The 24,990-nt window shown below is 38.6% G+C and overlaps 1 protein-coding gene across 4 annotated transcripts in view; it reads left to right on the top strand.

Moving 5' to 3' along the window:
• The window catches only part of PHKB (phosphorylase kinase regulatory subunit beta), a 68,921-nt gene that overhangs the window by 26,966 nt on the left and 16,965 nt on the right, over positions 1-24,990 (top strand). For all 4 annotated transcript variants that reach the window (XM_079315841.1, XM_079315840.1, XM_079315843.1 and 1 more), the window contains 13 exons: positions 288-485; positions 1,056-1,113; positions 3,014-3,091; positions 4,901-5,059; positions 9,160-9,254; positions 16,668-16,723; positions 16,889-16,982; positions 20,405-20,488; positions 20,677-20,781; positions 21,590-21,672; positions 21,751-21,841; positions 24,180-24,241; positions 24,330-24,492. In XM_079315841.1, coding sequence (XP_079171967.1) covers positions 288-485; positions 1,056-1,113; positions 3,014-3,091; positions 4,901-5,059; positions 9,160-9,254; positions 16,668-16,723; positions 16,889-16,982; positions 20,405-20,488; positions 20,677-20,781; positions 21,590-21,672; positions 21,751-21,841; positions 24,180-24,241; positions 24,330-24,492 — 1,326 coding nt within the window. The remainder of the gene's footprint in view (positions 1-287; positions 486-1,055; positions 1,114-3,013; positions 3,092-4,900; positions 5,060-9,159; positions 9,255-16,667; positions 16,724-16,888; positions 16,983-20,404; positions 20,489-20,676; positions 20,782-21,589; positions 21,673-21,750; positions 21,842-24,179; positions 24,242-24,329; positions 24,493-24,990) is intronic.

The following is a 24,990-nucleotide window of genomic DNA, read 5'->3' as shown; positions in this document are numbered from 1 at the left end:
TTTTCAATTGTGCCTACACGTTATCATCTGTTAAACAGGTGACATTCTGAGTTATACAATTTAGAAGATAACTTGTTTATCTGCACATTTGGTTTGTAGTTTATCCTGATGCTCCCTAAAAAGTTTTATTTTGCATGTTATTTTCCTATATTAGCACTATGATTTTGATAAGATAATGTTCCAAATGTATATTTTACTTAATAACTTAAACAGCCTTTGTTTGTGCATCAGATAATTGTCAGGGATCTAATTAAATTTGCAATGTCCTATTTCTCCCTCTCCTACAGAATACTGATGCAGCTCTTCTGCCCTGCCTTAGTTATCCTGGATTTGCTTTGGATGATGAGGTTCTGTTTGGTCAAACACTAGATAAAATTATTAGGAAGTTGAAAGGCAAATACGGGTTCAAGAGGTTTCTGAGGGACGGCTACAGGACGGCGCTGGAGGACAGGACACGGCGTTACTATAAACCAGCAGAAATCAAGGTAAACTCCTGCCCCAGCCCTGCCAGCCCTCCAGCCACTGCTGCACTGGGATTTCTGAGGGCTTGGAGGCAAGGCCTTCTGTAATTTGCATGTGCAGTTTTCAGAGATTGCTAAGTCAGCATTGACTCATTGGTTTGTTTTGTAATGGATGTGCTTTCATTTACATTTAGGGTACAGTTGATTTCACATAACAAATAAGGAAATTATTTATCATTTCGTTTAATTTCACAGCTGACTACAGTCTGAGTGTGTGTGGAAAACAATTTTGCTTTTGATCACAGTATTTATCAGTTAATGTTATCTAAATGAAAATTTATTTATTTTTTCCCCTAGTTTCTCTGTGAAAAATAAAAAGTAGATTATTTAAATATTCTGCTTGAGAATGAGCCACAGTAGATGTAAAGGCACAGTTCAGGTGCTCATAGAATTAAGAAGTGATTCTGAATGGACTAAAATATTTTTTAATTCATGTTTGTCTTTTATTGCTTAGAAATTATTCTACAGGATTATTCAGATATATTTCCTTAAATGAAAATTATGAAATGTCTGATGAATTTTTCTTCTTTGCAGCTTTTTGATGGCATTGAATGTGAATTCCCTCTTTTTTTTATTTTCATGATAATTGATGGTAAGTATAGCTTTACATTCCTGTTCCTTGAAGGCATTAGAGAAATGAGCTTTTAGAGGAAAGATACAAAATTATTTTCCTGTCCTGCCAAAATAAGCAATAATGCAGTGGCACTAAATATCTAATTGAGAGTTCTGCCTCCTGGGTTACAAAACCCCAAGCATCCCAATCTGCTATAATTCAGCATTTCTAATGTGAACTGTTTTTAGAATATAACTCAATAAGGATATTTTAAAAGCTTCAATCTGTGGCATTGTCCTGCATTGCCTTTTAAGCCTGTAAAACTTTCAGATGTATCAGAACTTCTCAGCAGCACGGGAAAGAAAGGGAGGGAGAGCATGCTGCCACACTCAATGTGCACCAGGGCTTCTCAAGTTGAGCATTGTGTGGCCATTGAATCAGAATTCATAAGAGAATAAAGGGAACCAGGAAAGGTTTAGTTTCCTCCTGGCCATGATTTTTCACGTAGTCAGTCTGATTGAATAATAAAACAAAGTAAAAAAATTAAAACAAAGCCAACAAAAATGACACTACCTTGATCTTGGTGTTGAGGGCAGGAGAACCACCAGAGAAGGTAAAGGGGTGATCTCAGGATGGAAGCTAGAACTTGCATAGAACAGATCTGAATAATAATATGAGTAGGATTACAACTGTCAAAAAGATTTTTAAACAGATTAAAATCTATCCATCTTTTCTTTCTCCTGGAGCACGTTGAATAGATTTCAGATAGAAACAGTGAGGGACACAGAAATCTGTCATCAGCCTTGACTCCTCTGTGGCCACCCACAGATTAAAATACCGTGTTTGAAGATATAATAAGGTTTCACAATTGATATTTCTAAAGAAATATTTGACATTTTTTCAAAGAGTGAGGACCAAAACTGAGGAGAAAGGCGCTGACATTTAGTGCTGCCCACTTGCAGTTTTGAGAACAAAAAGATAGTGATCTTCAACTGAGGTTAGCAAAAGAATAGGAAAAGCATTTTACACTTCTTATATCCACCAGATCCTATAAAATACCTACTTTTCACTGTCCTTGTCCTTACTGCCTGGATCATACTTCTAGGAAATAGAACAGTTCTGTTAATAGATTTTGTGTAAATATCTCCAAATCCACAAGGTTCCTTTATGCAAAACCATGTGTACACAGCAATGGCAAAAAGACAATGACGTGGGAGGTGCAGAGTTTGCTCCTGTGTCATGAGTATCCTCGAGTGTTTTGAAGTGTTCAGTGTGTCACTTGAAAGACACCTTTTTGTGTGCAAACTTTGATTGCATTTGTGTCTCTTGGCAACTGTAAATGCTCCTGTATATATACTCAGGAATATTTGAAAATGTAGTGAGCAATGCTTGTCAAGTTTTGAGTTTGGATGGAGTGTTGAAGAGCCATGGAAAGAAAAAGAATTTTGGTGGTTGAAAAAGGGAATATTAGTATAAAATATATAATGCAGAGTTTTCATATAGCTCATTCCACTTTGAATATTAAAAAAATATTCTACTTTAAAACATCACCTTGCTTGTCAGATAGATCAATTTTTTTCTTTGATGAACAGAAATGGGTTTTGTATTGTTAATATATATTTTGATTTAAGAACTTTCCATGAACTGAACATTAATCATGCTAATATTCATCAGATCCATCTTGGGAGGTGCTGCTAAAACAACTTTTAAGGGTCTGATAATCCTGAACATATTAGTGTCTCCCCAAAAGAAGCATCAGGGAGTTGACTGTTGTGATCTACAGCTCAGTCTTTTACTTCTCATGAACTATTTATTGTGTAGGCACTTAATAATTCTGTTTGCAAAGTAAGCACTGGTTTTTTCTTTCTTCCTCTTTTGTGAACTTTGAGGTAATGGAAAAATTCTTCCATTAAATCAATTATTGTGTGGTTATTTTTAGGCATTTTTAGAGGAAATCCTACACAAGTAAAGGAATATCAGGATCTTCTGGAGCCTTTGCTTCAACATACACCTGAAGGTATTACCTGGAATTGTTCTTCTGAAACAATTGTAGCTTTTTATTGACCTGAAGTTATAAAAATCATGACTTTCCTATTCATGTATCTTGTAGTCAGAGTAATGATAAGTAAGAACATCAATATGTTTCTTAGTAACAAAATACTAATTCTAAAATAACCTCTTTTATGTAGATACATTTCATCATAAAGTATGATAATAAAAGTAACATTTTTCTGGAAAAATGCTGCTGATACTAAAGATTTACACTGTGCTCACTCATTCCTCCCCTCCTTCACCTCTGCTTCATTGTTTGCAAAGTTCACTTCTACTTTCCAGGCAAGTATTAACTACCAGCAGTCAGATTGTTTCAATGTCCCACCTGGACCCAGATGAGAATTACTCTCATCATTAATTTTCACCTAATTTTTCTAGCTCTAAAAAATATTTTGGTATATGCATGTGAAATTGTTTCTATCTTAGAGCTGGAAAAGTGGCTACAAAATAATTTTATTATAAATGTTCTCTTACTTAAATTGGGCACTTCAGAATTCTTGTGGCACTGCAGACAAGGCTTGTGGAGGCCTACAGGCACAACCATCCAAAATACAGTTAAAAAAAAAGAAAAAGGCCATAAGTTTGAGTAGGAGGAAAATAACTGGCCTGAGAACAGAACAATCCAATTTTAAAACTCAGCATTTTAGTCACCTGTTCTTACATCTGTGGTGCAATTATACAAGTGGATGCAGAATATGCCTTGTTCTTTAAACTTTTTGAAGTGAATTAATTTCTGTAAGGCATTCCCTTTCAAAATTTGCATTATCTAGCAAATTTTTCTTGCTGGTTGTTGTTTTTTTCTGATTACTAATGAGTATGTGAAGATTCATGGACACTAAATTAATCTTGTGATTCCTTTTGTTGCATGTCATCACAAATGTCACATCTTAAAATTTCTGGGTGTGTTTTGGTGCCTCACTCATTTGAATCTAATATCTCTAATAACTGTTGCTTTTCCATTTTTTCTCTGCTTCTTCCCAGTAATTTGGGTTTTTTCCCTAAGCAAATAGTAAGACATTGCAGTTTTATTCTGTTCATCACCTGTTCTTTATCCAAATTAGTTCAATAGTAGAGCAATATTAAGGTGCAATTTAATTATGCAGAAGCATTTTAATTTGCTTTTCAATTTCATATCATTAGGTCAATCATTTGTAATCATGTCTTTAAATTCCTGATGCATGTCCACTTAAAAAGTTATGAAATAAAGTTTACAAATATCAGCAATACCTGTAGCATAATTCTAGATACAAGGTATGTAAATTCTAGAATAGAAGTTATGCCATTTTGTTTCATGATGTTTCATGTTCAAGTGCTTGTTTTAAACACTTGATTAATAAAATGATCCAAAACCAAGTTGACTCTTTTTGAGCAGGAATTTCAGTTGGAAAGAGTTGTCTGATATTGAGCCTATGTTAACTGGGGGGCACAACACCCCCCAAAACACTGTTTCACTGGGACTCAGCTTTCATTGCTTTTGGTTAAAGCTTCTGAACAGAGCTGCATTTTCCTTCAGGTGACTTCTTTTATTTTTAGTTTACACAGAAAGTGCAGCACAAACAACACACCTGTTCTGGGAAGAAATTCTGAGGAAATGTCTGGTGAAATACAAAGCAGTTGAACATTGCCCTGTGATTCCTCACTGAGATAATGAATGACAATCTCTATTCAAACTCTTACTGGGATGCAATATTTCCTGCTTTGGATCCACTTCAGCTTTATTAGGGGAGCCCAGTCAAGGAATGATTTGCTCACTGGCTGTGCTTGCTGTCCCCAGGGTGCCCTGTTGTCCCCAAGTATTACTACGTGCCCGCTGACTTTGTGGAGCTGGAGAAGAGGAGCCCGGGCAGCCAGAGGCGGTTCCCCAGTAACAACGGGAGGGATGGGAAGCTGTTCCTGTGGGGTCAGGCCATGTACATCATTGCCAAACTGCTGGGTGAGAGCTTCTGGCCTGATTGTGTCCCTCTGGTTCCCCAAACAAACATTGCCTTGAGTTTTCAATGGCCCTTGAGTCGCCCGTGTGTCGTCTGCTCTGCTGCATCTGTGACAGGCAAAAATTGCTTTGCAGTACTTTTGCTTTTATGTGCTGCATACTGTAAAGCTTAGTGGAATATCATAGAGTACTGAAAATCTAAACATGATGACAGATCTTTTTTTTCTGGCATTCCTTCATATTTCTCTTTCTTCATGTTAATGTGATGCTTTCTGGGTTAACTGTATCAGTTGCACCTGTACACTGACGTTTGTAAGTGATTTATAGCATTTAATTTAAATAACTGACTGCTTAAACAAGACCAGTTAAAACTTCAAATAGCTGCAGTCTCAGAGAAAGTTAATGATTCATTCATCTGTGCTATTTTTACCCTTTTTCAATTGTATGAGCAATTGCAAGTGCTTATCAAAGTTTGACCACTGAAGGTTGTTATGGTGAATTTCAGTCACAAAGAAACTCTCAGTCTCACTTGGAATGATTTTGTTACAGACCAATGCAAAAATAATGGTTAATCCAGGAAAACGTTCACAGTTGGGTTTTTGCTTTGGTATTTCTTTTAGGAGTAAGATATATTACTTTATTTCAATATGTTCAGCAGTTACCTAGTAATCAGTAGATGGAGTTCTGGAAACTATTTTTCTGTTAACACAGAAGGGAAACAGGCTGTTGGTAATAAAATGAGAAAAATTGAAGGAGAGTTTAAAAATTCAGCAGTTGGCAAGAACAGTGGATTTATCTTTAGGTGTAGAGGGACAGAGTCTGTCTGGTACTCCACCTGTTTGGTTTTGCTGTATTCCTTGCAAAATTCCTCTTTTAGCCAATGCTTCAAAGTAAATGCAGGCAATCACTGTTAGTTAAAAAAAATAATTTATCTTATTAAAGTATTAGCCAAGTAATCCTCCAGTGTGTGTGTGAGGTTGTTGTATTAGTTCTGCTAGTATTGATCTTGTACTGTTGTGTGTTTCTGTACCTGCAGAATGCTGGTTAAATAAGTTCTATTTATAGTTTTCTAACTGTTGTTTGTGTAACATAAACATTCTTGTGTTTCAGTTCTTTGCTGAACATTCTTACACACTGCTTTTTGTTTGTTTTAATTTTTTTCAAAAGATTCAAAATTTCAGAGTAATATTTTCCTGCTTCTCTCATAGTTCTTGCAAACAGTTTGGAGATCTTACAGTGATTATTCATTAGAGGTTATTATATCAGGAACTCCTTATATTCCTACTAATTTAGACTTGGTGCATTCAATTTTGCTCCTTACTGGTGAAAACTTAACTGAATAACAATCTTGTCCTTGGTGAAAGTGTTTGTGTGTCTTACTTTTCTTGTTGGTGGTTGCTAATTAAGTGGAATCCTGGCTCCAAATACTTTGATATCTGGGAAGGTATTGGTTTCCCATTTCATTATCCATTCAGAAATCATTGTGTTGCCCCCGGGGTATCAATTAATTTGTGTTGTTCAGCCTCCTCACTCCTGCTGTGTAGGCAGCACACAGTACCACCTTTGTAGCTCCTGCTGCTATCTCTGGACCTGGGCTCTGCCTCTTGAGGTCCAAATATTTCTAAATGCAGCAACATGAACCTGAGTCAATTCTTACACTCCCATGGAGGGTCAAACAGAAATAGGGAAGTCAAAATTGTGATCCTGCTTACAAATGCTGAGTAACAGAGGAGTGAAAGTGCCTGGAGGGCACCACATTTATGCAACTGAAAAATGTGTTTATGAAGAAAAAAAAAGCATGTGTTTTGCAGGTGGTGATGCTATTTTGCACAGAATTTCCTTCTGCTTTGGATGAGGTGGTTTGTAAAACTCTATGTTAAGGTCTCCATTTTGGAGGATTTTGGAGCAAGGGAAAGGTGTTCCAGGTATTCAGTTGTTTCATGCAACTGAAAATTCACTCAGTCTTCTGTTTAGTAGCTCTCTTTCCTTTGTTTTTTCATTAGAATTCTTGTATCTTGTTATTTGGATTCAGTGCTGCCCATGGCAGAACTAAGAGTTTTAGCAATATTTATAGGCCAAATGGATTGAATGTTGTCAGCTGCTGCTGATGCAGATAGGGAGTTAACAAAGGAATCTGCTTTTGCAGTCCAATACACTTGTACTTGTGATAATGGTGATGAATATTCACTAGCAGTTAGCTTAAATTTTATATTAGTCTATTGATACAGTTCTTTTAAATATGAAATTATTCTGACCATATATTTTAATTACTGGGCAATGTAAATCAGTGTTAAAACCAGTGGGAATAGAAGACACATTTTGGAAACCTCTCTTGTTTTTAAGACAATGAGGCAGAGCCCATTGATCTTAAAATAATTTGGTTAATTCATTTTATTGCATTAGAAGAATTTCACATAATTCAAGTAGTTTCCATTCCTTTAGCCAGCATAAGAATTCTGTGTGGACTGTGGAGCTTAGATGAGTGGTTTGCTCAGATATGCTTTGGTAACTCATGTATGTGTCAGTGTGCTAATCAACTGTCCACAGTGATCTTTTATCACCCTGCTCTGCTCAGGTTTGTGTCCATGGATGGTGGCCCTGCAGGAGCAGTGCAGAGCCAGGAGCAGGATCCTTTCCTGGCTGCAGTCCAGCTGCCTGGTGCTAGCATGAGGCTGGGGACAGCATCCAGGGCTGGCAGAGCTCTGGGCAGCACAAGACTCTGGCAGGGCTTGTCCTGCCCTGCCCAGCCAGCCCCACTCAGTGCTGCCCATGGTTTGCCCCATCACTCAGTGCTGCCCATGGTTTGCCCCATCACTCAGTTCTGCCCATGGTTTGCCCCATCACTCAGTTCTGCCCATGGTTTGCCCCATCACTCAGTGCTGCCCATGGTTTGCCCCATCACTCAGTTCTGCCCATGGTTTGTCCCATCACTCAGTGCTGCCCATGGTTTGCCCCATCACTCAGTTCTGCCCATGGTTTGCCCCATCACTCAGTTCTGCCCATGGTTTGCCCCATCACTCAATTCTGCCCATGGTTTGCCCCATCACTCAGTGCTGCCCATGGTTTGTCCCATCACTGTGCCCAGGCACCTTTCAGGCAGGGCATATTTTGAGTTTTAAGCTGCTGCCTTCATTTCCTCCACAGTGTAGTGATCAGAAACCTTCTGATCAAGGCAGTGTTGGTTTTCTCTCAGAGCTGAGTGCAGCCATGAGTCACTTCTGGTTCAGATTAATACTTTATTCCCTTATGTTGAGGCTTTTTAAGAGTGGATACAGAATTGTTGACTTTGAGATAGCAGAAATGAAAATGCATCATGACTTACTCTGCGTTAGGAATTAGGTCAAGTTTGGACAGTTTCCTGTCAAAGTACAATTTTGGTAGGAGAAAGCTTATTGTAAGGGTATAATGGCTCATACTACATTATAAACTGGCATTTGAGGAATCTGTTGAAACTTTTTTATAGTGTATATTTATTGGAGTGCTTAATTTTTATGTTTTTTCAGGAGAAGGTTGAAGTACTGGGGTTTTAGGTTTGTTGGGGTTCCCCCCCCCCCATGTAAAAAAACTCCATGTAGAAACTGCTAGATTTCAAATATTCTTAATTAGGTTTTTTCACAATTTCTTTCTGAAATACCTTATTGAGAGGTATCTTTGAGGTATCTTTTGTCATTTCCAGATTCAACTCATGTGATTACCTTGAGATAGAGGCTGTCTGCTTTTCTGCAAAGCCAAACAATTTTTGCTGGTCCTTGAGTTTATAGTTAAAGCTGTAGAATAATTCCATGGTTGTGGATTAAGGGCTTTTTATGTGACTTGTGTTGTGGAGTCTGTTGTTTGCATATAATCTATTAACATATCTTTGTGAGCAAATAAAGGCTTGGGTTTTTATACTACAGTATTGTAATTAGCAGTAGCAAGAACAAAGCTTGAGTCATTAATTTTAAAATTAAAATAGAATTCTGAATTTTTCAGACTGTGCTTTATGAGTCATTGATCTAAAACAAAGCAGAACCAACTACAACACAAAAGTTGACATGGCTTCTTCACAAAAGCTGCAGAAAGTACTCAAGTTGTTGTGTATTTCTACCCTCATTTTCTTTCAGCTGATAAATTAGTGAGTCCTAAAGACCTTGACCCCATCGGCCGGTACGTCCCCCCCCAGGACCAGAGGAACGTCAGCATGAGGTTTTCAAATCAGGTAAGCACTAGCTTAGTATTGCAATAATATTTTTATTGAAAAATTGTCATCTAGCTGCTGTATATGGTTCTCTAACGTTACAGTTAAAGTGCCAGGAAAAATGTGTGTATGTTTCTGAATTGATGGAGGATTGCTTTTAAAAGGAAGATTGTAACATGCAGTTTTGGGGAAGTGGTGAAAGTTTGCCTTCAAATTTAATGATGCAGTCAAAATGATAGATAAAATTATGTTTAAACAGCTGCTAATAAATAGATATATGTCTTTGAGTTATAAGTTATGTCAGGAAGGCAAGAATGAGCCTGCTTTTCTTATTACTTCAAAGTAGTTTCAACTGCAACACATTTTTTGTATTTAGAGCTCCTAAGAGCTACAGGAATGAAATTCTTTTAGTTTTGGTATGGTTGATACATCATCCCTGGAGGTATTTAAATGATGTGCAGATGTGGGGACAAGGTTCAGAGTGGGTTTGGGAGTGCTGGTCAATAGTTGGATGCAATGACTATAAAAGCCCTTTAATGATTCTGTGATTCCATGTGCTCCTGTATTTGAATTAAATGCATGTCAGGAATGAGTGACCAGGCATGGGGAATGCTTTAAACACAGTAATTCAAATCTGTAGTGGATGGGACAGCAAGATATGAATGTGTCTGTATGTAGGGAACTCCATTTGTTAACGAGGTAAGAACTGTGTGTATGGAAATATGTACCTCAAAGATGTGTTTCAGCCTTTTTATTTCTTATATAAGGAATGTATATTAGGAAGTTCCTTGCACAGCATTGTGAATTTGTTTTTGAAGCATGAAAGACAAAGTATTTATCTTAAGATTCAGGCCAAGTTCAGAACTGAACAATGTTTTTCTTGTTCTATCCAAATGCTGCTTATCCCCTCAGTTTCCTACTATTTCCTGTTACCAAGGTAATCCATGTGCCTGGCTGTTAGTTCATTCATAATGAGACTTTCATTGTTCACAGTGCAGCATTTACCATGTTCCTGTGAGATAATGAAAGCTCAGTGATGTCATTTGTCCCTGGTTTCTTTGTTTGTTCTTGCATCATGGGATTATGAATGTGACAGAGCCTGGGAGCTGCTGCCCCTTCTGGGATGCTCTCAGGAGGGGCCTGTATGAGTCAGGGCTGCTGCAGCCCATCTGATTCCTCTTTCTTGGACTTTTCAACCAAGCACTTTTAATATGCCACAGCTGAGCACTTTCAAGAAGATGAGGCTTTGTTCTAAAGGCACTCTGTGACTCATCAGGAAATGTCTTAGTAGAAAAGCATTTTTACCCTATTTGGGGTACCCAGTATGTGACAGGCAGTTTTCAGATCTTCAGAGAGAAATAGCCTCTGCCCTGAGAGTTTCCCAGAAGTGGTAATAAATAATACAATGATAATTTACTTACTCATGACTTACTCATTGAGGGCCAGTTAGTGAATCAATAAAGAAATTAGTAAAATGCAGCTACCCTGTAAAATTCAGTAATGTAACAGGGACTTTAAAAGTCAACAGTATTAAATGCCTTGAAAATAACAGCTGCATTTTGATATTTTAATTCATCTTCAGACAATGCATGAAGGAGGAAGGAAATTCTGGGCATGCCTAGGTCTGCTTATAGTTCTGTTCTTCCCAGTGGTGATACTCCTTCCCAGTTGATGCTCCTTTGCCATAGATGACTGTACCTGCATTTCTTTCATTTGTAAATGCTATAACTATCCCAGATGTGGCTCCCAGTGTGGGTTAGAAGGAAGGGATCCCCTTCTGAATTACTGGGAAGCAGAGACTGTGGCATGAGGCCTTTGGAATTGCAGCCTGCAAGCAGCAGAGTAGAAATGGTGACCAGAGGGGTTCATGTCCCTGTAAGGCTGCCAGGTGGAATTTCTTTGGGATTGTTTGTACTGAAACAGCTGCTGCAGTATTTTGGGTGGTTTTACTGCTGCAGTATCAGGGCAAAATGTCCCTTCATGCAGATGCTAATGGGTCTTGATCCTTCAAGAGAAGATTAAAGATGCAAAGATCCCCTGACATGATTCAGGTGAGCTGTTCCAGCAAAGGTCTTCAAGTTCCAGACAAGAATCTTGAGTCTGGCTTTTTTAATCCACATTTTAGATGTGCTTAACCAGTTTGTCTGAATATTTGATTATGCCATTTTATCTAATTGGGCTAATTTATGCAAAATCAGTATCTAGCATTTGTCATAAAGTGTGGGGAAAATGACTAAAAATTTCATACAAAATGAGAACACAGCACATCTTAATGATGTCTTTAGAAATCAAAAGTAGTTTCTTCTCGTTAATAATGTCTTCTCTTTTCCATACAGCTAAAGAATTATTCAATTTCATTGAACAGAAAACTATTTCCACTTGTATTAAATTTTATATCCTGTAAGCAATAAACAAGGATATGTAAAAATTTCAGAGGCCTGTGTATATAAATTTTCTTGTGATACAGTGTTTTGAAAGGAGATGTATCAAAAAGAATGCTTTTAAAAATTTTATTTGAAGCTCTGTGCTAAGTAAATATTTCTACAAGAAATGTATTTTCCATGTAGGCATGTTTTAATTTTGTGGTTGCATTGAATATAAACTCTAAAAACTTGCCACTGAAAAATGTCATTAATTTAATATATATGTGACTTTGGTGCCACTACAAAAATTTGTCTGATACCCACATAATAGTGTAGATTTAATCAAGCAATGGACAATATTTCAGATATTCCAACCTAACTTTTACAGCTTAGAGGCATCAATGAAGAATTAGATAAAGGAAAGTAAGATAATATAAACATCCAAAGGCAAAAGTGCTATGAAAACTGTATATAACTATGTATAATTACAATTGGGAGTGCATCAGAAAATCAGATCAAGGACAATCTTATTGCTTGTAGAAAACTGAGGCATCAAATGAGCAGTGCAGTAAAAACATAATAGGCACTAATACTAATTTTGTCTGTTTTTAGTTTGAAGGAAATGTTTTTTCTCCTAATTCAATGCCAGAGCCTGTTATTTTCCCCTCTGAGGAGGCTGTGTCCATATGTTGTTTCTGGGGAAGTGCCAGTGTGGTGCTGGAGCAGGGCTGTGTGTGCTGGGTTTAGTCTGTGTTCAGAGCACACTGGAGTCTAGCAGCAGTCACAGGTTCTTCCTCCTGTGCTTTGCAATCCTAATGGCCTGGTTAGAGCCCATCCAGGAGTTCAGAAGAAATGGAACCATCCATACTCTGTTTACTTTGAAAGGACATAATGTAGGGAATTCTGGTTCAGGGTGGCTCTTTAGAACTGGATTCCTTAGAAGAGCTAATTTTGTTATTCCTCTTTACTGCCTCCAGATTCAGGAGAGATTCTAGCTCAGTTTGGGTTGTTGCATTCTGTTTTGGGAGGATGTAGTGTAGAAGATGGTAACAATAACATTTCAGAAGTGAGGTAGGGTGGGAGTTTTCTGGAGCTGTTTTGTATTTTACTGGCACAGGTGAAAGCTGATTTATTGCTATTTTATATTTAATTACATCTTTAACAAAAAAAATCATAATCTGATTTAATTGCCAGAATAGGATTATTTTATCTTCTGAGTTAAATTGAAATATATATTTAGGGTTTCAATTAATTAACTGAATTCTCTGCATATGATGACTGTATTCTTTTAGTGTTCTGCTGTGTAGAGTTAGCAGTCATTTGTAAGGATTTCATTTCAGGTACTGGGAATAAAGATTAATGTCTATTGATGAAGAGAATTGGGAAGAAAATAGCCAAAATAACAGACTGTTTATTTTTTTTATCATTTATTCAGGGAAATAGATAACATGTAAACAAGGAACTAAAATTATTACTTGTAGATAGACTGAGATATTTTAAAATTTTTATGTTTAGGATTAGAGCATTGTCTAATTTGGATTGAGCCATATTGGTTGATTTGTTTTGTATTGTTAATTGTAAACATGTTCTTGCTTTCATTCCTGTTAATACAACTGTCTCCCACAGTTAACACAGTTCTAAACCTGCCAAATGCTCCTTGGAATTTGAGGCACAGACCTGTGCTGTTTGATTTCAGGGGCTGTTGTCTCACTGCCCATGGGCACAGGGTGGTCAGCAGTGGTCAGTGCTGCCAGAGCAGCTCAGTGCCCATGGGCACAGGGTGGTCAGCAGTGGTCAGTGCTGATAGAGCAGCTCAGTGCCCATGGGCACAGGGTGGTCAGCAGTGGTCAGCATTGCCAGAGCAGCTCAGTGCCCATGGGCACAGGGTGGTCAGCAGTGGTCAGCACTGCCAGAGCAGCTCAGTGCTCATGGCACAGGCTGGTCAGCAGTGGTCAGTGCTGCCAGAGCAGCTCAGTGCCCATGGGCACAGGGTGGTCAGCAGTGGTCAGTGCTGATAGAGCAGCTCAGTGCTCATGGCACAGGGTGGTCAGCAGTGGTCAGCATTGCCAGAGCAGCTCAGTGCTCATGGGCACAGGCTGGTCAGCAGTGGTCAGTGCTGATAGAGCAGCTCAGTGCCCATGGGCACAGGGTGGTCAGCAGTGGTCAGCACTGCCAGAGCAGCTCAGTGCCCATGGGCACAGGGTGGTCAGCAGTGGTCAGCATTGCCAGAGCAGCTCAGTGCCCATGGGCACAGGGTGGTCAGCAGTGGTCAGTGCTTCCAGAGCAGCTCAGTGCTCATGGGCACAGGGTGGTCAGCAGTGGTCAGTGCTGCCAGAGCAGCTCAGTGTCCATGGGCACAGGGTGGTCAGCAGTGGTCAGTGCTGATAGAGCAGCTCAGTGCCCATGGGCACAGGGTGGTCAGCAGTGGTCAGCATTGCCAGAGCAGCTCAGTGCTCATGGGCACAGGGTGGTCAGCAGTGGTCAGTGCTGCCAGAGCAGCTCAGTGCTCATGGGCACAGGGTGGTCAGCAGTGGTCAGTGCTGCCAGGCAGCTCTGGGACAGCTGGATTCTGGCTCAGGAACAGCCAGGGTGTCTTGGGGGTGCAGTCAGGCTCTCCTTTTGTGAGCTGTTCCCATTTGCCTCTCCTTGCTCCTTGTGCTTGGGAAGTCTGTGGGTGCCCTTTCCATCGAGGCTCTTCAATGCTCTGCCCCCTTTCTCACATGCTCACAATGAATGGGGTTTTTTCACAGTTCTGAGGTTTCCTGGCAGTGTAAGCAGAAAGGCACAGTGATAACATCTGTGCAGTGAGAGTGCAGCAAAAGGCTGATACTGAGCTGCTTTCTCTGCTTGTGCCAGGAATGGAATCAGGGATTTTTCCCTTTATCCTACCTCCAGCAGTTTATAACCTTGTTAAAAACTGTGATTTTTAATTTTTTTTTTTTTTATTCTCCCCTTTGGAGAGGAAGAACAACTAATCAGTCTTTTATCTTGTTCTTCTGAGGTATATTTATCATCTGCACAGCATGCAGAATAGAGCTGAAACCGACCCTTCTGCCAAGGATCCAAGCTGGCAACACAAGGCAGGAGGGGGAGCCTGGGCAGGGGGGCTGTTGTGGTGTCTTGGGGAGACAGTGATGGATGTTGTGGGAGCAATACCTGAGCTGGCCTTACTAGACAAATGAGAAAGCCAAGACCTTACAATGGAATTTTAAACAAGGAGATTTATTTAGTGTCATATTTAGCAGTTTAGTGCTTTTCCATATCTCTTTTCTTAAAATGTACAACAAATACTATATAGGACAATCATCATTGGAAAGGGTAACTTCCTTTTTTAATGTTTTATCTATTATTTTGATCTGTGTTTCTCTAGGCCACTACTTGTGATCCTCCAGGCTGTGACATGTCAAATGACAATAACTGTGACTTTCTGTTTAATGTTGCAACAACCCTGTAGTTGTACAGCAATGATAGTTTTATTTTTCCACAATACTTTGAAAGATCAGTTTTATTTTTCCACAATACTTTGAAAGATCTAGTAGTGTTTCACACAGATTTTGTGCTGTTCCAGTTGTGCTGTAGCTGCATTTATGTAGTTCTGGCCTGTGTTTGTACCATTTCTTGGCTGCTGTAAATGAATCCTGTCCTTGGCTGTGTGTGACAGGTAGAACTCACGGGTTATGTACAATTTACACAGTCCTGCTCAGTTCTTCATTGAGAGTGTAACAACTGAGTCCTAATTCAAAGGCCAAGTTAGATCACAGGCTGTCTACAAATCAGTAGTCTTGGAAGGGCTCTATCATTTTCAGGTGGAAGGGCTTTTGCTTTTTGTTTTATACACAGTGCTTATGGCTGAGTTTTGGATTGAGTTTTCCTACTGTTTGTATAAATACAAGTGATAGTATCATGATCTTATTCTGTGCAGGGAACTCTTCTGTCACTTGAACTTCTGACTGCTTAATCTGGTCCCTTTGTGCACTTTCATCAGAAACTTATTTCATGTGGCAAAACGTCCACATATAAATGCAATGCTGGCTGACTTCTGGGAAAAAGCTACCAAGAATTTCTTTGCAAATCCCTAAGATCTTTACTGATATGAAGGCTCAGAGTTGCCTGAGCAAGCAAGTGTTCCTCTGAACCTCTCGTTCTAAATCAGTGTCTATCATCACAAAAAATGCTGCATTTTTATGCAATGGATAGGAGATGTGTTTAACTTCTGTCATTCCTGTTCTGGTTGTTTCTAGACAAAAGAAGACAAAAGCATTTTAGCACTGAAAATGTGAGCTGCCCTTAGTTGTGTTCTTTTACAATCAGTGAATGCCAGAGGAGTGAACAAGGACCAGGGGGGTTGTTCAGAGCTCATTCTGCCACAGACAGGAAAGGTGAATTGCCAGATTGAGACCCAGGGAGTCAAGTCAAGGATTTCACCCAACACATTGAATTCACTCCTATATACATGATTTCCTAATGTAAAATACTGGTATTTATTTCAAACATGAAGGGTCTGTGTAAAGAACAATGCAAGGAAATGCAGCTGCCTCCAGTAAATTGTAATATGTCTTTCATGTCACTAAAGAGCAGCTGTTTGATGACAATTTTTCAGAGTAAAGAGTTGAAATCATCAGTTCATTATTTGTGAGTGGATTTTATTGTTTACCAAAAAAGCTGAATAATTTCACTCATTGAAAAATATGCATCAAAACATCAGGTCATGTTAGGCATACAGGAGACGTATTGATTGGATACATCCTAAATTTTTGTATGAAATAGAATGTTTTCTCTGTGTAGTTCTTCTTAATTAAAGAAACCCCCAAACTAATCCAAACAGTGTAATGATTACCAGAAATCTGTTTATTGCAAATTCTCCAAAATGTGTCTTGCAGAATATTATTGGTAGGACAGGTTTCCTGTAGTCTTGAGATTTATAAATAATCACACCATAAGAAAAAGCAATGCAGACAGTGCTGTCTGTCATAGTTGTGGATTGTTTAAATAGGCATTGTCCCTGGTCATACTGTATTGAATAAAATCTTTAGTTAGCAGTGCCAGTAACGACTTTGTCATTATTTTCCAGGGTCCTTTAGAAAATGATTTGGTGGTACACGTGGCCCTGATAGCAGAAAGCCAGCGGTATGTATTTACTCTGCTTGAGTACCTGTGTATTGGGGAAGGGTTGAACAATACATCTCAATTGGTGTAGAATAAAATACTGCTATGTGTATACATCTGCTGCCAAGAGAATTACTAAAACTGTTCTGTGATTTGTCATTAAATGTATCTGTATTTCGTTTGTAGCCTACAAGTTTTTCTGAACACATATGGAATCCAAACTCAGACTCCCCAGCAGGTGGAACCAATTCAGATATGGGCTCAGAAAGAACTTGTCAAAGTAAGGAATTCTGCATTTTAAATTATTTATCCATCTGTGTATTTCTTTTGTATACACAAGAGTTTATATCAAGTTATTAACCTTGTATCTGCCTAAGCTGTTGTCTATGTATTTCTGTCCTAATGCAGTTGCAAGGTGTGCTGCCACTGGAAGATACAGATGTCTGCAGCTTTCAGGAAATATGGGAACCCACATGTTCTGTATTATCTGATTAGGCTTATTGCCTGAGCCACTTTCAAAGTATAATGAATGAATAATAAAATTTTAATAACATTAGTAGCTTAGTAAACTGAATGAATCTTGATGGAAAAACAAGCAAATGAGCAGTAGTCAAAGAAATGGATTAAGGCAGTAGGCATGAGCCATCAAAAGATTTCATAGTGCAGCCCCTGTAACAGGCAATATCCACATCTGTCACTGTTTTCCCTTGGACTGAAGTTTTGAGTTTGAAATCCTTTTTGATTTACCTCTTTAGTTGGGCACATGTAACAAATTGCTGTGATGAAGGATCATCTTAAGGATCCCCTTCATCCTCCCTGCAGGCTCTGTGTTCTGCTGGGGCAAGGAGTCCCCTGAGGGACAGCCACATCCTGACAGGCCTGGCTGGCCCTGCTAGTCCTGGCTGTAGATCAGGTCCACAAAGCTCCTGTCTGACCCTGTGTTGTTCCAGTGGTCTCAAACAGGAGTAATGAATGTCTGGGGACAAATTCTGTTTGCTAGCCCTGAGGTCCCAGTTGTAGAGCAGATCACTCTGTGGGGCTCTCCCTCAGAAATCAGGCCACATGGCCAATGCTATGATCTGTATCAGGAGTCTGTAGGACATAAGAAAAAAAAATTAAACCCAAGGTAGAGAATATAGCAACATATTTCAGGTTTAAGTTTGTGAGGATGAAGGATGTACTAAACCTGGCTGTGGCTTATTCAGGAAAATGCTCACCCCAAATAATGGCTGCCACTAAAACCTGAGAAGTCCTAAAACAAGGAGAAGAGAAATATCCATGTTTCCATTCATCCTTGTTCATTTCTGAACCCATTTTTACTCACTAGCTTTCATGATAATATATTCCAAAGTATGTTCTCTTTGTCTGTGTCTGTACTGAAATTCTGTACTGAAATTTAGCTTTAACAAATCAATACTCCATAATTTTACTATAGAAGTATATATTGGCTCTGTCATCCATGACTTCTTTGGTTTCCCTGACAAAAAGATGAGACCTTCATTAAGTTTTATTATTATCAATTAAATTCCTATCTATGAAAAAGTCTATGTTAGGATTTATTTTTCTAAAGCTGTTGAGACATCTGGCAATTCTGACACTTCCTTTATCCTCATGATGGGTAGGTACTGCTGCCTCATCAAAATTTACTTTTTAAAGGAGTGCCATGAAAATATTAATTCACCTGATACAAAACCTCTTCCTCATGGGCTTCCAATACAGGCTCTGCCAGAGCTGTAAAGTAAAGAGAGTTATGAGAACTGGGGTTTAGTCTTGGGGCTTATGCCAGTAACCAAGATGAACCAAAAAACAAACAAACAAAAGCTCCTGGTGGTATTTGTCATCCTTTGAGAGGAGAGAAAACCAATAAAGTGGAACAATCAATGTATTTTGAGGAACAGAAGATTGAAGATAGAAAATATAGATCTCAGTATTTCCTACTCTGGTGCTGTCAGTTCCAAGGAGTATTTAATTTAATCAGAAACTTTTGAACTGCTCTACTAGCACATGATTACAGTTTAAATCTCTAAAGTTATTAACAAGCATGTGTCCAAAAAAGTGCTGTAAAACAAATGGATGGGGACTGAAAGTAGAACTTGAAGTCATGTAAAGATACCCACAAAGTCAGGGTAGCAGGGAGAAGAGAGAAGGAAGATATACACATTAAAATGAGACAAGAGACATGTAATACATAGGAAAAAAGGACATCTGGAGTGGAAGTAGAACACAGGAGAGGAGCAGAATACCCCTTGGGCAAGGGCTGAGAGAGGAAAGGTAGCACAGAAACAGATGGTGTGCAAGACCACTGCATTTTGGGCCATGCTCATAAATCAACCCAACAGCCCAGTCTGCTTTCACAGCCATTTCTTGCTATGAGCAGCTTAATAATCCAGAATTGAAGGGCTTTTTAATAAAAAACCCAAATGTGCTCGAAGCAGCTGGACTGAATGAAGCTGTGCATTGTTCAGTGCCTGGTACTGCAGCTGAGCTTTGATTGTATCAGACCAGGATAGAACTCACTAGAGGAGGGAACTGCTTTAGTGTGTCAACCTGGGGCCTCAAGATACAGTCTTCAAGGAAACAGACAGTGTTACAATGCCAATGCTTTTGTTAAGAAAGCATTTCATGTTCTGCATTCCAGCAAAATGAAGTTCTTGTAGTGTTAAATGGCCCTGCCTACTGCCATTCTCCCAGCCTCCCTTATTTAGCACAAGAAGTGGTTCAGCATTGTTTGGCTTTGTTATGCACAAATGGGTTATTGAAGGCTATCAGTGTTCTGGTGTCTTCATACTTTCCTCCTTGAATACAGTTCCTTACTCTGGATGAACAGCTCATGTAGATAATTTTGTTTATTTTCTTTTTTAAATAGCTGTTGGTATTAATGCAGAAACATGGGCAGGATCAGGAAGGCCCAAGCTGACAGCAATAGAAAGCTATTGAGTGTAATGTTTGTTCAAGTGTTTGCTTTCATCTGCTTCTGAGTTATCTTCCTGTAACATAAAGAAAGATTGAACTTCAGAAAATGTTCAGAATTCTGAATATTCTGTGGTAATGGTGGGTTCCTTACCTAAAACAGCCCAAGTAAGGAAAAATTACATCTTTTAGTTGGGTTTAACTGGTACATTTATACTGCATTGCTCGTGGCTTAGTTGTTTTCTTATGGTTTTATTCTCATACACTGTAATAAATGAAGATTATTTTAACAGTTGAAGTAATGCTAGGCATACATAACTCTAATAAGAATCAAGCTATGAATGATGAGATAATTCCCTCTTGCTTGTGTTGCTGATGCATTAATTTTCCAGATTTGTACTAAAATTAGAATAAAGATCTTTAAAAGGTTCTTATATTACTCTTTTACTTTTGTATCCACTCTGAAAAAGCATTACAGGAGGCAAATTTGGCTAGTCAATAAATGCAAATGATCCTTTAAAAATTATTTCAATAAGCAATTTGAAAAATCAATAAATATTTTACTTACATAGAATAATAATAATAGGAGCAAGAAGTTAAAAAGAAGACCTAATATAGGAGACAACAGATGTTTTTTAAAAAACCCAACCCTGAATAGCAATAATAGCCAGATTTTCTGAATCATTTTCTAATAAAAGCAGATTGCACACAGCCTTCTTTATGAGATGTGGCAGGAGTGTGAGAAAGGCTGGTATCTAGGTTTTTATCAGTTTTCATGATTCTTTCTCACAGGCTTATTTCCATTTGGGAGTCAATGAGAAATTGGGATTATCTGGAAGACCAGACAGACCCATAGGATGCCTTGGAACATCAAAGGTTATTACAAGAAAAGTTTCTATTTTCATTACTGATAAATATTTTAGATAAACATTCAGTCTGTATGATTTTAACTAGGATTGAAATGTAATATTATTTTATGCATATTTTGTGACCTTCCAGTTCTTGTATTTGGTTCTGATGAATGTTTTAAAGAAAAGATTAATGGGAGTTTTCTCTCTCAACAGATTTATCGAATACTAGGCAAGACTGTAGTTTGCTACTCGATCATTTTTGATCTCAGTGATTTCTACATGTCTCAGGATGTTATGATGTTGATTGATGACATTAAGGTATTTGTAACTTTTCCTTTGAATAACTGACAAAAATAATTTGCAGAAGAATAAACTGTACAGTCTGATAAAAAAGAAGACTGAAAGGGAAACACAGTACAGTGTGTGTTGTTATAATGCAGAAATAAACTTGCAGCTAGAAAGTGTATTGAGACAAATGTCCTGTCAGCCCAGTATGAATTCTAGTGAGTATTTCTGTGACGAAAACAACTGCCCCCAAAGTGACTGGGAATGCTGTAGGGCAGCAAGCAAATTATCAGTTTCTTTGGGAGAACAGATGTGTTTGCTGGAAAAAGGAACAAGACTGGTGTATACAGGAGGTATGAAAGCCTTACCTGGAGGAAGCACTACTTGATTTTGCACAAATATTAAAACCTGCCCCCTTCCCTGCCTGTAAGGTGGCAGCAGTGCAGAGCTCATCCACCGTGTGCTTTGGGCTGGAGCAGCAATGTCAGTGCACAGAAGGTGCACTGGTGCTTCCATGCCAGAGGCTGGGATTCAAGCCCAGGATCCCCACACACATTTTCTGGGTCATTGCCTGTAGTTCAGAGCACTGTACTGTCTCATGGTTTGCTCCATGATCCATGCATTTGCTTAGGGGTATTTTCTGAAGACATAGGAAATAGCAGGGCTTGACAGCAGCTTGTGCCTGTTGCAGAAATCTGCTGGTGCTTTAGTAGTCAAGGTGTTTTTAACCTGTTGGGGTTTTCAGGGCTGTAGGTGCTCTGATGCCTTGTTCTGTTGTTGTGGTAGGCTGTGCTTGCTGTGTTGTTTGGGGTGTTTTGTGACTGCCATTTTCCTTGCCCAGAATGCCCTGCAGTTCATCAAGCAGTACTGGAAGATGCACGGCCGGCCCCTGTTCGTGGTGCTGATCCGGGAAGACAACATCAGGTAGGGAGAGACAAGCAGGATTTGCAGTGTGGGGTTTACCTGAGTGCAAGATTAATGGAGTTCTGTTTCAAATTTCAGAGGGAGCAGATTCAGTCCCATATTAGATATGCTGGCAGCCTTTAGAAAGGGAGTTGTTGGAGGAGTGAAGGTTCATGTTGACAGAGTACAGGTAAAGTGTTTCTCCTGACTGTTGAGTTTTTACCTCCTGGTATTGGTACATGTATTCTTACTGCTTTTGGGGTTTATGTTACTTCTGATTTTTTTTAGTTTCATAAAAGTAAGGAGTCAAGACTCAAGACATTTGGTGCTGTTTATTTTGTCTCAACAGAAACATGGGTTTATTTTGATTCCTTTTGACAAGTCTTTTGAAAGTCATAATCTTCACAGAAGGGAAAAGGGTGTTTTTTGTTAGGCAGTCTTGTGAAATTACTACCAAAGGATAATGCCACAATGTCAAGCAGTGAGGGATTTCTTTTGATTAGGTAATCACAGAGGGGAAGGAAAGGTGCTTCACATATATTAAAATTCTTACAAGAACTATGATCCAGTTTTAACATCGTTATTGTTTGAATAAATCTTAAAGCAGGAACTTTCCTTCATTAAAATGTGAAAATTACCAAGAGAGGTGCTGATTTTACATACTCCTATTTGTTAGTTAATCTTAGTTTACACCTATTGAACTATCCTTTTTTTGTAAGAGAAGACTAAAGACAAAGTAAAGACTTTTTGTTCCCTAGAAAATCATTAATTCGTAGAAGAGCTGGGTCATTGACAAAGGAAATGCTTCTAGCCATGATGGTTTAAGATACCCTTGGAATCTTTAAGTATTTATGTATTTTTCCTGCTCATACATAGGTCATGTAGTCTCTCCTGGTACCACTGACTCTTCCTATAGCAAATGCCCTTACTGCCACAAATAACCTTTCCTTTGATTTGCTTTGTTTGTTTTTGTTGTTGTTTTAGGGGGGTTTTTTTGTTTGTTTATTTTTTAAATTTAACTGCAATGACTTTCTTGCCTTGCAAGAAAGATTTGTCAGACAAGAAATTTCTCCATCTACTTGTGTCCTTATTCTCAGCAGTACACTGGGACAGCCATTGGGATGTAAACTTTCCCTTCCATACTCACTGACCTTCTGGAAAGATCCTTTTTCTAATATAAAAAGCAAGAATTTGTTTTAAAGGGTTTAAGATAGTGACAGCCACTGGTCTTTGCTTTATTTGTTAACCATTAAAAAGAGCACTACAAACAAATGTTTGATTTGAAGGCCAGTGGAGATGGTGGTGGGTGCCTTTCCTGCTGGGACACCCTGTGCCTGCTCCAGCAGCTGAATTGGAATCTCTGTCTTACTGCACAGTTGGCACATTTTATTACCAGTCTTGTTTCATTATAGGGGAGGATTTGGGAAAAGAACAAGGGACATGTGTAATTCACGGTGTTTTCTTGAATAATTCATTTATTCCAACAAAATACATATTGATCTTTGTCAGTTGCATTCAGCTGCTTCATTTAGGTGCACATGTTGAACATGCCTAAGAGAGAATGTGTGTCTCTAATTGGATGAATGCTCTTTTTTTCCTGTAAAATATACCAAATCTGATTTAATTTAAAATTTTGTATGCTCAGAAGTTTAGTAGCTCTTTGCTGATTTTTACCTTCATTGTCATCATGTGTTCAGGCAGATGTGCAAGGCAAAGAATGAATGGCACCAGTAATAAAAGCAAAGCAGGGTTTTTATGTTCTGTCATCTCACAGTGTAACAGATCAATGTTTTACTGCAACTCATGTACAATGAAAATGGAATATAAAAGTTCACAAAACACACTCAGTTTTATTTAGCTAATGAGAACCATCAAAAGCAGTCTTAAAAATGCTGTAGTACAATACATTTCCTCTGGCAGTAGATAAATAGGGAATTCATATAAATTCAGAGTGAATGAATTGTAATGACTACATCAGATAAATGCAGCACTGAGTTTTCAGCTATGTAATCTTTTGAGATGGAAGTATTTGTAAGCTGCATTTGATGTGCAAACTTAGGCCAGGCATACTTGGATTAGGGAATGAATACAGAGTGGGAATGCTCTTTGTAGTGCTTGCCTGAAACAGCAGTGAGCTGACAGGAGAACTTCAGCCATGCCTGGAATAATGAGCACTGGGATCCAGAACATGGGGATTGTGCAGGACTCTGAGGAATGCAAATTCTCAGTCTCAAATGTTTTCATCAGCCCTGGCTTTGAGAGGTGGGCAGTGCTTGATGAAGCTGGACAGGGCAAAAGAACAATGGAACAGAGCAAAAAGGAGACAGCAGCCCCAAGAGACTTCTGCTGCCTTAAGCTGTCTTTTTCCTCATGAAAGAGCAAAAATACTCTGAAAGTGTAAAATATTTGGAACTGTAGGTAAACAAACTACTTTCTCAATGGAAACCATGAGCAACATACTGTGATTAAAAGACAGCCTGTATAGTTATGTACGTATTCTAAAATTTGTTTTCAATTTTTCATTTCAGACATTAATATCTGGAGCAGTTGTTGAACAACTTGACTTCCTAAGCATCACTGAAACAGAAGAGTAAGGCTATGTGTAAATAATAGTGATGACTTATTTGATTATTAAATTATTCTCTGAACCATGAAGAAATTAAATACTTCTATTTCAGGGCTCCTGTATTTAAGAGTTTGGAGGAGCTGGATCTTCCAAAACATTCAAAAGTCAAGAGACAATCTAGTACTCCCAATGCTTCTGAACTTGAGCAGCAACCAGATGTAAATATTAATGACTGGAAAAACAAGTCAACATATGAGATCCTGCAGAAACTTAATGTAAGAAAACTTGATAAAAGTACAGTATAACTTCATTCTCGTGATATAAAAAATTCTGTGCTGATACTCTTTTTGCCAGCAGCCTACTTGGATCAGCATGATCAGTGTTAGGGCACAATTAATAACATAAAATGTCTGATATTCCTCTCCATACTCAGGGAATCCTTCTCTTTATCTTGTGACAGAGCTTCCTGGCCCTTATGTGTAGCTGTTGTCTCTCAATTCCCCCAGGTGTCCCAGTCATCCTTGGTACTATGTGACCATCTAGGAGGGGATCCATTTGCCATATGTTTTAAGAACAGATATTTTATTGACAAACTGCAAGTCAAAAGACTTGAGCAGTGGATATTCACTTGGATGGACTGAGAACTTCTTAATGGCATCAAAGGATAGTTCCAATCTGCCCTTTGTTTCCTGTATCTAGAGGAAAACTACCAGTAACTGTTGTAGATCTAGTGTTGATACAAACACACAGTGCTCTGCTTGGTTCCCTATTTC

This window comes from Erithacus rubecula (genome assembly GCF_903797595.1).
Source record: "Erithacus rubecula genome assembly, chromosome: 12".
Lineage (NCBI taxonomy): Eukaryota > Metazoa > Chordata > Aves > Passeriformes > Muscicapidae > Erithacus > Erithacus rubecula.
This window is presented reverse-complemented; position numbering and strand designations above follow the sequence as displayed.